The sequence below is a fragment of the Calypte anna genome, chromosome 13, assembly GCF_003957555.1.
Source record: "Calypte anna isolate BGI_N300 chromosome 13, bCalAnn1_v1.p, whole genome shotgun sequence".
NCBI lineage: Eukaryota > Metazoa > Chordata > Aves > Apodiformes > Trochilidae > Calypte > Calypte anna.
The window spans coordinates 6,291,793-6,306,357 of record NC_044259.1 but is presented as its reverse complement, the minus strand read 5'-3'; the positions used below and the strand labels follow the sequence as shown (position 1 = coordinate 6,306,357).

The window sequence follows — 14,565 nt, the reverse complement described above, 5'->3', positions numbered from 1 at the left end:
AGGTGCCTTTTGCATCCTCCTGTTATGTAAATATTTCTGCCATAATTTCTTTTTTTTTTTTGAGCTTACCAAGTTGAACAAGATTCAGTGGAGGTGAACAATGTCTTTTTTAAGAGATTCTACATATTCAGCCACATGGGTCAGGAGGTATAGAAAAGGTCCTTATATTCATCAAACTTTTATATATTTTCCAACTTTTTTTTTTTTTAGTTCAGATTCTCTACTTGCTTTTACTTAGATACTTAGATATTATGGTATGCTTTTTATTAAAGAAAAAAAAAAAAAGAGCAAAGAACAAGAGAAAGAAAATAATATAAAAATTAAAGAACAGTGAAAAAAGAGGACCAATAATGTAAGGAAATACTCTTGCAGTCTGCCAAATCTTGCAATTTCCCATGAAGGATCCCAGGATTTGCAGTTTCTGAAGGAGTCCAATCTCTGGAAGTCTCTTTTCCTGTAGAAAAAGGCAGGGAGGTTGAGCAGCAAATTGGATTTCCAGCTTTCTTAACAGGAGGAATCTGGATTAAAGTGAGTGTCAGTACTTTTAAAGGTTTTATGGCACAGCAGTAATGATTCACATTTCTTACATCTCATTTTTATTACACTTCCTTAATCTAAAACAAAAGTTTTGAGTATTTTTTCAGTTAAGAAAAAAACACCACTTATGGCAGTCAAGTACCTCTTATGCTGTCTGCTTTCCACACTGCTTCCTGCAGTCCAAAACCCAAACCTCTTTCTTCAAACACAGGGGAAATCAAGCAAAACTGCATGGCACAGTTCAGCTCCAACCTCTTTTTGAGGGAGCACTTTGCCTGAAAAACTGTCTTGTTTTTCTCTCTGAAATGTTTGAACTGCTCCTACTGCCTTCCATCTTTTCATATGGATTTTTTTGTTAATTTTGGGGGTTTTCTTTGTTTGGTGTGGGATTTTTGCTTTGGTTTTGGTTGGGTTTTGTGGAGCTTTTTTGTTTGGTTTTTTGGGTTTTGTGGTTTTGGGGGTTTTTTGCTATTAGTCTTATTTGAGTGTGATATGTTTATTCAAATGTTTGATTTCTTATTATTTGGTTTCTTATTATACTATCCTGGCCAATAATGTAATTCTTCTAACACACGTTAAAACCCTGAGAAATCCTGAAATGATTTTCATTTGAGCTTGCTTTTAGTTGAAGGCTGCGTTTGTTTCATAAATAACTTGAATTCTTTGTGACACTCATTTTAAATGAAGACAGAGGTTTTCACTAATTGGCATCTGTTATATCTTGCCCAATACACACAGTATTTTCTTCATTTAATTTAAGCAGTTGTTGATCCAAGAGAGGAAAAGCTCAGCTCTTCACTCGGTCCCCCTGAAGCTTTGCTTCAGGGTCAATGACCCAAACTCCCTCTGCCTCTTTTTGTAGGGCAAGTGCTCCAACCCCCAACTATCCTGGTGGCCTATATGTAGTTGCTCTTAGTGTTCAACATTCCAAATATTCATTGGATTTGACATTTATTTTCTTGCAGAATGAGTTGTTTGAACCAGAATTGTTCCAAAACACCATCGTCTGTGAAATGCCTAACAATGATCTCAATAAATTCAAAGGGTACATGTAAGTATGTGGTATCCATATTATCCATAAATGCATTTTGTATCTGGATGGAAGGAAAGAATTTTGCAGAAATTAATGGATGTAAAAGTCAATATAAAATGGAAAGTTGATCTGTATTTTAAGGCAAGGCAAAACCAAGGCTTGACAATGAATTTGTGTTTATTTCCCACAAAGTATTTTCACAAGGTTTCAGCTCTTTCAAAATTTAGACATAATCTTACCCACACCAAACCTTACCTGAAGGTTAGGCCAGATTAGATTTTAAATCTAAATTCTTCTCAATGTTTAAAGATACTCCAGCTGCATGGCTCTAGTTCCTTCATATTTATGTTCATGTGTCTTGGTGAGGACATCAAGGGAAAAAGGTAATTCCCAGAACCCTACTGAACTTTTTTTTCCTCCTTTTTCCTCCTTTTTCCTCCTTTTTCCTCCTTTTTCCTCCTTTTTCCTCCTTTCTCCTCCTTTTTCCTCCTTTCTCCTCCTTCTTCCTCCTTTTTCCTCCTTCTTCCTCCTTCTTCCTCCTTCTTCTCTCCTTTTCTCTCCTTCTTCTCTCCTTTTTCTCTCCTTTTTCTCTCCTTTTTCTCTCCTTTTCTCTCCTTTTTCTCTCCTTTTTCTCTCCTTTTTCTCTCCTTTTTCTCTCCTTTTTCTCTCCTTTTCTCTCCTTTTTCTCTCCTTTTTTTCTCTCCTTTTTTTTCTCTCCTTTTTTTTCTCTCCTTTTTTTCTCTCCTTTTTTTTCTCTCCTTTTTCTCTCCTTTTTCTCTCCTTTTTTTCTTTTTCTTTTTTTCTCTCTTTTTTCTTCTTTTTTTCTGGGGTTTTTTTTTTCTGGTTTTTGGCTTTTTTGTGTGTGTAAACTTATGTATGGAAAAACCCACTCTGTTCCTTCTTCATTAAATAATTCTGGCTCAGGCAAAACAGGGAAATCCCTGCTAGCAAATTCAGCAGATTTAAGCCCACACCCTGACAATAATGCCAGTTTGTAGGGAATGGTTCATATCCTCAACTTCTCTTCCCCTCCAGTACAGGGCAGCTCTTTCCCAAGATCCTCTTCAGAGTGGTTGTTGGTCCATGCTGCTTCCTCCAGCACACAGAGAATTGTTTGACACACATCCTGCCCCAGGCCAAATTCATGCCCCATGTTTTGTACATAATTAAATTGTATGAATGTGCCAGGAACAGCTGCAAATGACCAAAACCTCTGACAGGAGTAAACCAGAGGGCTCTTTCCCCTTAGCACTGACCATGTTTAACCTGCTCTTGAGAATTTATGCCCTGTAAGAATGATTCCTCTGACAGGAATGCCATTTTCCCCTCTACCACAATATCTTAAAAGGGAAAAAGAGGTCAAGTTTGTATTGATCACTGCCTGTGGTTGCTGGCTTTGAGCACCATGGGGTACAATCTAAATTGAAGCAATCCTTCCTATTAGCCTGCTGGAACATGGCTCAGGAGCACTGGGATTATAGAAAGAGAGGTCATATGTCACAAGAAAACAGACACAAACACACCCCCTTAAGACCCAGGACTGCCTTCAAAATCTTCAGATCTCTACTGAAAGTCTGTAACAGAAATCTCTTTTGGAAAAGCCTATTATCTCGATTGCTTGCTAGAATATGCAATTAGTTGCCTTTCTTTCACCCTCATCTACCCTCTTGGATGAGATATTTTGCACTGAAAATTATTTACTAACATTTAGCAGGGGTTCTGTCTTCGGTCTGCTGTTGGTTGAGCTCTTTTGTAAACACAAATTACTTGGAACAGGTTACAGTTTTTCCTCCAAGAACCCTTAATAAATTACTGAGGCTCTACTGCCTTACTTTGAAACAGTAGCATAACTCACTCTGCTCAAAATTATAATGAAGAACTTAGTGACACCCACCAGACATTCCTAGCCACAGCAAATGCTGCTCAAGGGGATGCAAGAAGGCTTATATTAAATGAGTTCATCAATACTGAATCTAGATTCTCAGGAAAATGGCTTTCTGACATTATTTTTTATAATTTACAAGTTGTACGTTGTTGCCCTCCAAGTCAGTGATGCTGCAGCTGGCTGGTAAATGCAATGTCAAATGTGAAATACAAAATAGCACAGGATCCCTGTTGTAGAAGAAAAATAGTTTCTGCTGCTGATGTTTACAGAAAAGCAGATCCTGTGGCTGAAATGAAAAATCTCAGCTTTGCTAAAGATCTCAGGAGGAGCCTAACAGACTATATAATAAAAAGTTGTGAGAATAAGTAGCTTAATACTTTTATTTTCAGAGGCAAGTATAAAAATTACCTGCCTGATGGAGCACTGACCTGATAGTTTCCATTAAGTTTTCATCAGCCTGTTCTGCTAGAAGAAAGATCTTGTGAATGATAGGACATCTTCAGCCAGGATGAAAAGTCTCCCATCCAGTGTGACAGGGAGGAAGGGACCCTAAACCCAGGGTTTGTCCAAGTAAACTGAGGTCCACAAAGATGAGAAGCCTTTCGATGGCAGACAGACAGACGTTTTTGCAGGGTGCAGAACCTTTGCAATGAATTTTATCTGAATGAAGTCACATCCTGTATCTTGGCTTCATTTAAGAGACACTGAATCTGTCAAGTAAGGTATCAGGTGAAAGCCAAGCTGGCTTCATATTAACATCATCATACACACACTATGCAAGGGATCTTTAAAAGAGATGCTTGGACTTCTCTGTAGCTTCTATTGGAGTCTTTATTGAAGCTGAGTGAAATAAAAGTATAACAGGTTCTTTGATTTTAACTTAGAACAGGCATGCACACAAAAATGTTATTTAATGTTATATTGGAACAGAACAGGTGTTGATGTATTTTATTTTATTTTATTTCTTTTAGGAAGAAGCCAAATCAGGAACGGATTGGGTTTAACATTGAGAGCCTCTTGCTTCGTGGATGTACAGTCAGAAATACTGAGGCTGCAGTAGGGATTGTTATCTATGCAGGTAAGATGTATTTTCTATCTAGCCAAACATAGAATTTCCCTGTAAATATCCTTCAGTATATATGCATTGCACAGTATTACAAGACAACTTGACATTTTGATTTAAGAATTATTAGTGCATGGGGAAATCACATAACTTTTTGAAGTAAAGGGATAATTCATCCATCTCCAAAGCCCAGAGTTCTGCTCTGGATCTCTGGCAAGTGAGAGTATCCTTGGGTATGTCAAATATCTTGCTAGTTTACAATATCTTGCAAAAATACCTAGACAAGTGAAAAATCTCTAAGGTGAGTTTAACTCTCAGCTCTGCAACTCTGATTAAAACACTAACTTCAGCTGGCATAAAATCTGCACTAAGGGAGATCAACTCATGCAGATGAAGATCTACACAGCAAATAAAATTAAAAATAATAATAAAAAAAAAGATCACAAAGCCAAGCTGTGCCAGTGCCAGCACACAGGAGGCAGTGAGAACAGCAGCTGGAGGTGACAGAAGAGGTGGCAGCAGCACAGGTTTATGCTGACATAGATATAGTGTGTCCATCCAACCATTCATTTCATGCAATAGAGGCATGAACCAAGAAGAGCGTTAGTGCCCAGCTCAGCTGCAGCAGGACCAGTTCCAGCAGTGGGTCAGCCCATCCCTTTCTCAGAATCTTCTTCCTTTGGAGCTTTACCACTGCTTTTATTCAGTGAGCAGGATTTATCATTGCCTTTGCCAGCTGTGTCTTCTACTTCAGATAGGGTGTATCAACTACTCTATGAACTCCACATGTGAGGATGTTGCCTACCAGATAGAGGAGAGCCAGAGCCAAACCCATCATTGATTTCTCTGGAAGTAACTACTATAAAGAAAGAAATCTCTGTAGGGATCATTCTCTATAAAGTTGCAGTAACTCATCTTTCCTTCTGTTTTAGGATTCCTATTTTTCTTCTCATTATTAAAAATGTCCCAATATGTTCCTCTGACCACCACCATGGATCCTAATATGGATCTTTGTTGTGATGGTCTGATGGTCATCTCTCTGACCATCTTTGTGATCCTCTGGACTTGTTCCAGCAGTTCCAGGTCCTTCTTGTCTTCAAAGCTCTGGAACTGGACACAGGACTCCAGGTTGGGTCTCACAAGAGTGAAGCAGACAAGGAGAATCAGGTCCCTCAAGCTACTTGCCACATTTCTTTTGATGTAGTCCAGTTGGTTTTCTGGGCTGCAAACACCCATTGCCAGCTCACATTGAGCTTCTTATCAACCAACACCCCCAAATCCTTTTCATCTGGACTCTTCTCTGCCCAGCCTGTAATTCTGCTTGGGCTTTCCCCAGTGAATGTGCAGGATCTGAATAGTGCTCAGTTTCCAACTGACATCTTTCTGTAAATGTCGGTATTGAAATATATTCCTTTTCTTCTAAAATTAGGCTCACTTGAGCCAGGACCAGCTTCATTTCCAGATTCTTTGACATTGATTATACTCTGGCTCTTAAACATGGTCTGTGACCTTTCCACAACAATCAGTATCAGTCACATTGCAGGATGGCACATTCTCCATTTTTATAATTCTATTGCTCTTCAGACCTATTTTCTAATGGAAAACTTTGTGAAGAGTAGAGGCATCACTTAATGTGATTGGTTAGGCTATGCAATTCTCATCTGACCCACATGTGGTTAGACTTTTCTTGGCTACCAAAATGGTTCTACATGAAGCAATAGTGCTAAGACACAAAAAACCTCATTACAAAGGAACAGCCAATGAAGTTTTCTCATTGTGGTAGAGACAGCAGCAAGAATCAAATTCTTTTTCGAATAATAAATACCAGGAAGAGGTTTTAGATAAGCCCATCCACATCCACAAATAGAGAGACCAGTGGGATGGCAGGTAAGGTGCTGCATTGCAGAAAACATGAAACTGTGAGGATCAGAAGAGAACAAAGTTTATTCCTCCTCTTTCTGATATTCCATTTCTTGCAAGGTGGTATCTGTATTAGAGATGTGTTCTCTGCCTTTTGGTCAGCTGAAGTAGAAAGGAATGTTAAAGCTGATGCTTGGAAAGAAAGCTTTTCAAATTTTCTTCCCGAAATAACCTGAAACAAACATTTTTCCTGAAATAAACATTGGTAGGATAAAATGGTTCCACTGACATAGCTCCAGGTTATGTAAATAATTACATATTTGTTGGAAAAGGAAGCCAAGAGTCCCAGCTCTTGGGTGAAGGTCTTAAACATAAGGCTAGAGAGTAATTTTCTCTCTTGCTCTCTGCCTCATTTAGTATTCTTTGATGTAAATCTGGAATGAATTCTGTGATTGAATCACATCCAACTTCCAGCTTCTGGTTCAAATCACTTTCCCCAGAGAAAGCCACAAGGCAGCCTGAGAAACAGCCCCTCTCACACACATCATGCACCCACAAATGAAAATAAATACAAGTCTGTAGGGACTTCAGGGAAAAGGACTGTGGAAATAGACATAAAAGGTTCCATTTAATCTAGCAACAGATGGTATCCAGATATCCCAATTCTAGAGCCACAGTTTAAATAATATTAATAGTATAGAAAAAGGGATTTCAGCTTGTTGGCTTCTCGCAGCACTCTTCTTTTTCCATTACAAATATATTAGCTCAGTTCTGATTTAGTAAGTTTTAAGTCTTGTTTTTTATTTTTATTTCTTGTCCGACTGGTTTTTAGCACTTTACAATGACATAGTGAAAAAGTAAATAACATTATTGTCTTTCACTGCTGGATCTGACATGTTGCATTTTGTTTAAGTTAATACATTAAATGTGTTTGCTATCTTTTAAATAGTGTCTAAAATATATCCAAATGTAGGCTTCAGGAATCTATATGGCACCTAATCAAGCTGTTCGTAAAATACAAATTTTTCCTCTTATTCTCAAGGAGGTCTGGCTTTTGAATATTTGTATATACCTTGTGATCTTACAGAATCTGCTCTCTTCAGAAAAGTAAAATGTATATGACAGCTCCAATATGTGATGCACTGAAAGACTTTTGTAAACCTCTAGATTTATTCTCTGATCTATTCTGCTATTCAGTCTGATGAGGAGATAGACAATAAAATTATTGAATGAAACTGGAGGCAACTTAACATTAGCAACGAGCATCCTGCTGTCATATTGTAACAGAAATACTGTAAAAACAGACCCAAAAAGCCAACTACAAAATATTGACTAAGCATGATGAGATCCATTTGTGTTTTGAAGGTCATGAAACCAAGGCCATGCTGAACAACCACGGCTCTCGTTACAAGCGCAGCAAGATAGAGCGACAGCTGAACAGGGACATTTTCTTCTGTGTGGGACTTCTATTTGTGATGTGTCTTGTTGGAGCTGTAGGTATGGAGCCCTAACAAAAATCTGCTGTTTCAATGCTATTTTTTTAACCTAAAAGTGATCTTGGAGATGTGAGTGAGATCAGATCTGGAGTTGAAAGCTCTCGATTTCTGCAGGCGTTTTGTTTCTTCCAACAGAAAAGTTCAAATGGCAAAGCTGAACAATTCATATGGAAGAAAATTCAGCCATGGCTATAAATATTTCAGGCAAGCCCCATCTCCACTGTGGTAAAATATGTGTAAAGCTAGCTAGCAAAATCCACTGGGATAATACCAACTGAGGTGTGCTTCCTAAGTTGATGTTTGTTCCTTGTCTGTAACAACAAGAGTAAAATGTCATAGTTTTACCATCATTGCAGGAGCATCTTCCTCTAATACGTTAAGGAGTGATGTAACCAGAGCTAATTAGAGCCCAAGAGGAGCTGCACTGACAACTTCATCCAGTATGCAGTCTCCACAGCAACCTTTCTTAAAAGTCTTTTTCCTAGCAGGCTGTGAGATGGGCTAATTGTTCAGGTAGAAATTGCCTGCATATTTCTGGGGTTCTTGCAGGTGATCACCCTTGAATACAGTAACCTGGGTTAGCTAAGTTTACCAGATTGCTCATCTCAAAACCATCATCTTCACTGCAGGCAAGCACCTGCTTGACTTCCAGCTCTGCTTGAGGTCAGTCCCAAGCAGCTCAGGGTTTGTAGGAGGATCTCCTAACCCTGAATAAAGGGCCAAATTTTAAGCCTACTGGCTTTGGAATGGATCACTGCTTTAAAGGGACAACAGAGGCTCTAGGGAGCTCTTTTTTGTTTAAAGCCCCTTTTCTTTTTAAATTATTCCATCTTGGTGATAACTTGTATAGGGCTGCTGCTCTGAATTAGTTTTGTAGTGACAAAATCAAATCATGTGGCCCTGTCAAGTTTTCCTGAACCTGCCCTGGAGGCATGTGATGTGACACACCAGCCAGTCACCACTGTAATAGCATTAGAAGTAAGAGCCATCCAAAAAAGAGGAACAATTGAACTGACTTAATCAATATTTTAATTTTATTGCTTCATTTTGCAGTGGGCTTTTTTGGCACAGGAATGGGATTTCAGTTTGACAACTGAGCTATGTAAGAGGAAGAGAGAGACTTTATTTGCCTTGTTCCCTGACAGCTGTCATGTAGATTTAGAGATTTCTCTTAGTCTGGTGTGTAGTCTTTTAATTTAAGATTTCAAGTAATCTCAGATTAAAAAAATCAGAATTTAAAAACCATTTATCTGCTCAAGCTTAAAAATAATAAAAACATTTATAGTTTAAGTGAAACATGTAAAACAATAGCAAGTCTGTTGGCTTTCATCCATTCAAAATGTCCTTTAGCTCTACCCTGAGTAGAGCTTTGGATCCTTGTCTGATTATGGGGTTCTAGGAAGAAATATCACTGCTGGATTGGTTTTCAGGAGTTTCCTTGTACACAGTGAAAAACTGGGTTAAGTGGCTTGTAGAGTATAGATGCCCTTGCTCAGATGTTATTGTGGTCTGTAGCAGCCAGCAAGTATTGCTGAAATAATTTTCATTCCTTTGCCAGCATTTTAGTAGGCAGATGCTACAAAACAACTGCTTGCTTAGCTGGTCCTAAGAGAAGTTTTACCAGATTTGGGTATGTAAAGTAGACTAATAGAGGGTTTTGGCATCTGGAGCAATGATGCAACAGGGGAAACTGAGTTGTTTGTCCCAGCTCTGGGTGAAGTTTCTGATGCTGTAAATATAGTAACATCCTTGGGCAAAGTTTATTTTGGTAAGAGCAGTATGAAAGGTGGTAAAGTGATTGTGATGGGATGTTGTTAAGTCCTGAAACAGAGGCTTTGTTGTAGCAGTGCAATGATATCTGCTGATATTTAAGAGTCAGGGGAAGAAGCAGGTTTGGGGCACAACTTAATTAAGGCAATGTAAAAATTAGCTGCCCAGACTGAGTTACAGGGGTTTTTCAGCTCTTACAGAAACAGATTGAAATCATGAATGGTCAGAAAGGATAAGAAAAATTTCATTTTGTCTATAGAAAGATAAGCTTTCTCTCTGTTAGCAAGAGGAATGGGAGTCTTGAGTGCTGAGGGTTTTTAAACATAGGTGGTGGAGACAGAGTCCTCCAGCAGCATGATATGGAATAAGGAAAGATCTATGCAAAGCAAAGAGCCTTGGGGGACACCTGCTGAAGGAGAGGTGAATAGAAATATCCATGACTGCTCCTTCCTTACTACAATATCAATTATATGCATGTACTGCAGAGCTCTGCAGATATTTCCCATTCTCCAATAGATTTACAGCTTTGTTCAGGGACTGCTCCTTTGGAAATATTATTTCTTTTTAATTATCACAACAGTCCATATCTATAAATTTCAAAAGCTTTGTCAATCACCTCACTGCTCAGTGTATTTCAGGATTTTATGTGATTCCTACAGGGCATGGTATTTGGGCTGGAAATTTCTTCGAGCATCCACCTTATGACATCCCAGATGAGAATGGCAATTTTCTCTCTCCAGTTCTTGCTGGTGCCTACATGTTCTTGACAATGATAATCCTGTTGCAGGTAAAAGACAAAAACCTCTCAGTTACCTCCAAGGAAGAAGCTATAATGAGTATAATCACTAATGAACAATTAATATTAACTAATAGCTGTGCAGAACCCTCTTAATCCTATTTGAAAATATTGCTAGGAGTGTTTCAAATCATCCAAGTGTGAAATAATGAATCTTTTTAATTTCTAACTGCAGATTTTTCTTTCTTGTTGCTGAAACCCAACAAGGATTTAGATAAGAAAGGCACATACTAAATCTTTAAATAACTCTCAAATCTCTAGCATATGCATTAAAGAGGATGTTTACATCTAAATGTCAGCTTTTTTTTTTTTGCTTTTTTTTTTGCCAATGTCCAGAATTCCAAAATAACAATGCCACTTAGCATCTCAGGGAAACAGTGAAACAAAAATACTTTTGCCAGTGGGGAATTATAACTAAGTAAGGTTCAGCTGGTTTAGGAATGAAGCTAAATTTGAAATAGGATGCTTGTATATCTGAGTCTGATTAAGACTAATTGGGAAAGAATATTTTCTGGGACCGGGGGGGGGAGTCACATTTACTTTTCAGATTTCTTGATGTAGCTGCTGAGATTTAAGTGGACAGAATTGCTTTAATTTAAATGAAATCTGAAGATAACTTTCAGAGCTGCTCAGAGGTTCCTTGGGGGATTACTCATCATTACTGAAATAGAATATTTGTGCATCTTAAGAATTCATTATTATTTCAGAGCATAGAAGCTAGAGAGTAGGAAATGTTCAACACCAAGTAATTCTTGTGAAACTTTTTTGCATTAAGAATCAGTCTGTGCTAGTGCATCCTTGCAGAGTTTCAGGAAGTTTGAAAGAGCATTCTCTGAAAGACCCATCTTTACATTTATGTAGGAATTATCTCTTAAATTGGTCATTTATTGTTCCTGTATATCTAATGCTGTTGAATGCAGGATTTTTTTTTTCCTCCTCTGAACTGTTATTATTCAGTCCCACAATATGTCTCTGGGAAGAAATGTTTCTCTGCCAGGACATTGCTGACAGGAGAAGATAAGACTTGTCTCACCCCTCACTGAGAATTTAATCTCTCTTTCAGGTTTTAATCCCCATTTCTCTTTATGTGTCCATTGAACTTGTTAAGTTGGGCCAAGTCTTCTTAATTCACAATGACATTGACCTGTATGATGAAGAAGCAGATTTGCCCATACAGTGCCGTGCCCTAAATATTGCTGAAGATCTTGGACAAATCCAATATATCTTCTCAGATAAAACTGGGACACTAACAGAAAATAAAATGGTATTCCGAAGGTGTACTGTTGATGGCATTGAGTTTTCACATCAGGAAAATGGTGAGAGACACTTTTTTTATACTTGCTTTTCTCTCCAAGCATCTAAATGTTTTTTAATTTAAATATATTAATAGTTAAACCTGCTGAGGCCTTGGCTGAATGTAGAGCTTTGTGTATTTGTCTCCGTCTTGTGAAAGACTCTTGTTGCAGAGATTCATAAAAAGTAAAGGTGTTTTAAATTATTTAGAAGTCAGATGGGAAAGGTTTGGCAGTTCCCTCTGCAGGCATCTCAGGCTTTGCCCTGCGTTCAGTACCCACTTGAGAGTGCAAAGAGAACATTTTCTCTTTCTCTTCTAACTGAATGCCAGCCAACCTTTGATGAACTCACAAACTGAGATTAGTTTATAATTAAACTCAGAGGGTCCAGAAGTCATTACCATAGTGTTCTGTGTTTTATGAAAAGCAGAGCTACACATTTTCTTGAGTCAATCCTGTAGCCCATATATGAAATCTCTTGGCTTTTGGTGCTCTGAATCTGGATGTTTGATGCAGGCCCAGCCTTGGCCTCTACTTTCTTTCCCTAGATACTGCAAAGGATTAAGCTGGCAGGCAGCTGACAAAAAGAGGTTTGTTCTCAGTGACTGAAAACATTAGCAAACTTGTGAATTACCATATTTCACCCTCCTGTTCCAGTCAACTGCAAAGTGCAGCTAAAGAGACCAAGCACTAGCATAAATCCATAAAAGCCACTGATTATTTTGAAAATGGTTTTGTTTTCTTCAATAGTAAAGACTGGAGTTGCCAGAAACCGCAGTCAATAGTGAAGTTTTTCTGGTGCTGGCTTTTAAGTTGTTTTGGCTTTGGTTTAGCATGTTTCAATCTTTTTAACCAACCAAAAAACAGAATAAAAGGCAATGTTTCATTTTCTCTTCTTGCAGCCAGGCGCCTGGACACCCATAAAGAGTTGGATTTGGATGATGAGGACTTTGCAAATCTTCAACGTTTCACTCTTCCTCCTATGGATATTGAGAAATCAGCTACTTCTAAGCAGAGGAGCATGAGACCTTTAAGGAGATGCCAGAGTGCTCGAGCTCATTTTCAGAGGCATACAAGGACCAGGTCCCTCGGCCGCTGTGACAGCAATCAGTCTCAAGTGGCATTCAGCAGTCCCATTGTGAGTAGCCGAAGCCTGAGCAACTTTCTGGTTGCATTTTGTGCTGGGAAGCCAAGTGGTGGATGGGAAAAATCCAAGCTCTATTGGAGCTAAAAGGGAAAGAGGAAAAAAAAGCATCGGGGTGAGAGTTTGGGAATCTGGGTCCTTACATCAAAGACTGAAACAGAAGAGTGGGAGGACACAAATGATGGAGTGAAGGAGGGAGATGTGAATTTGGGGTCCAGGGATTGAGTCTGTGCTTCATATAACAAGAGGAACTTGGCACAAAGAGGAATGAGTTTTTGTACAGTTCTGGTACACAAAAATGTCAGGGGAAAAGAGAAGGGGGTTCGCCTTGGGATTGCGTAAAAGAAGCTTGCAACTTGAGTCTGGGACCTGGCTTAGCAGAAATAGAAGGCACAGGTCCTCTGAGAGATGGTGGTTTAGGAGGAGAGTATGTGTTTAAAGTCTGAGTTGGAACATAACTCAGAAAGGCACAAACCAATTCTGCTACTAGCACTGCAATATATCACTTCTGTTAAAGTTTAGGCACCCCTGCACTGTACATGAAAAATACCCAAGCTGCATTCTCCAGAGAAGTTCTGGGACTTTGTAAGTGTGTCAACAGATAAATACTGCATTTTACAAGGAAAAAAAAATATATCACAAAGATAATAGAAATTAAGCTAAAAGGGCTTCTCAGAGTAAGGTCTTAAACCCTGCAAGATGTTGAATTGTGCAAGATGCTGAAAGGCCCAGCTCTGCTTCAATAGCAAGATGGCCTCTGCCTCACCCGGACTTACTGCCTTGAGAGTACCTGTTGTCTTCATTGTAATTCTAGGGAAATGTTAGAGCCTGCTGAAAATATTCATGAGAACTGTTCACCTCAGGTAATAGTAAAATCAAAGAACTTTGCACAGCTGAGAAGACACAGTGGTTTCTGGGTAAGGGTTAGCACAGCATCTGCTATCAGCACCTGCATGTCAGAACTGTTGCCAAGAAAAACATGTTAAAGCAGGATGGCCATCAACATAATATTTCCTACAAAATATGAAGAGTTTAATTGGAAAATAACTGTTCCAAACAAAATATAATAATTTACAAATGTCAAATTTATATGTGAACACTTTTAAAAAAAATATTCTCATTCAGTGTTACATGAATCAGGGATAAGATGGCTGCATATGGTATTTTAAGTGCATTTTTAGTGGTTACTTGATTGTGCCTGCAAATCAGCATGTTTGAACTTTGTCTCAGTATTCTGAGCAGTTCTGCAATTAGGAAGCTCTGCAGCTACAGAGTGTGTTCCAGTCTGCCTGTTTGTGAGAGTTTATTCTCTGCCTGATGAGTTTTGAAGTTTTGCTGAAATCCAAGAAGCTCTTGTCAATTAACATGTTAATTTCTCTGAGACAGAGAAGAGGATGGTGGGTTTTTCCTGGCATTTGATAAAGTTAATTAAACTGGAGCCTGCAGATCCTAGAAGAATAACTAAATAGCATTACTTGTCTTTTCTGGAGTAAAAGTAACATTAGGTATGATGCAGAGCCTAACTCTTAGGGCTTACTCTCTTAGTTTCCTCCTTTGAATATTTTTGTCTATGGTCCATGGCAGTTTATGGAGCCTCCTTACCCACAGTTCCTGCAGAAATTATGTCCAGTTACAGCTTTGAAAAAGTCAGTGGAAAAAAAAAAAAAAAAAAAAAAAAAAAAAAAGGTA

The 14,565-nt window shown here is 38.5% G+C and overlaps 1 protein-coding gene across 1 annotated transcript in view; it reads left to right on the top strand.

Moving 5' to 3' along the window:
• The window catches only part of ATP10B (ATPase phospholipid transporting 10B (putative)), a 44,350-nt gene that overhangs the window by 14,419 nt on the left and 15,366 nt on the right, over nt 1–14,565 (top strand). The window contains exons 4-9 of the mRNA XM_008498705.2: nt 1,503–1,588; nt 4,427–4,533; nt 7,744–7,875; nt 10,304–10,431; nt 11,504–11,756; nt 12,635–12,870. Of these exons, the coding sequence (XP_008496927.2) occupies nt 1,503–1,588; nt 4,427–4,533; nt 7,744–7,875; nt 10,304–10,431; nt 11,504–11,756; nt 12,635–12,870 (942 nt within the window). The remainder of the gene's footprint in view (nt 1–1,502; nt 1,589–4,426; nt 4,534–7,743; nt 7,876–10,303; nt 10,432–11,503; nt 11,757–12,634; nt 12,871–14,565) is intronic.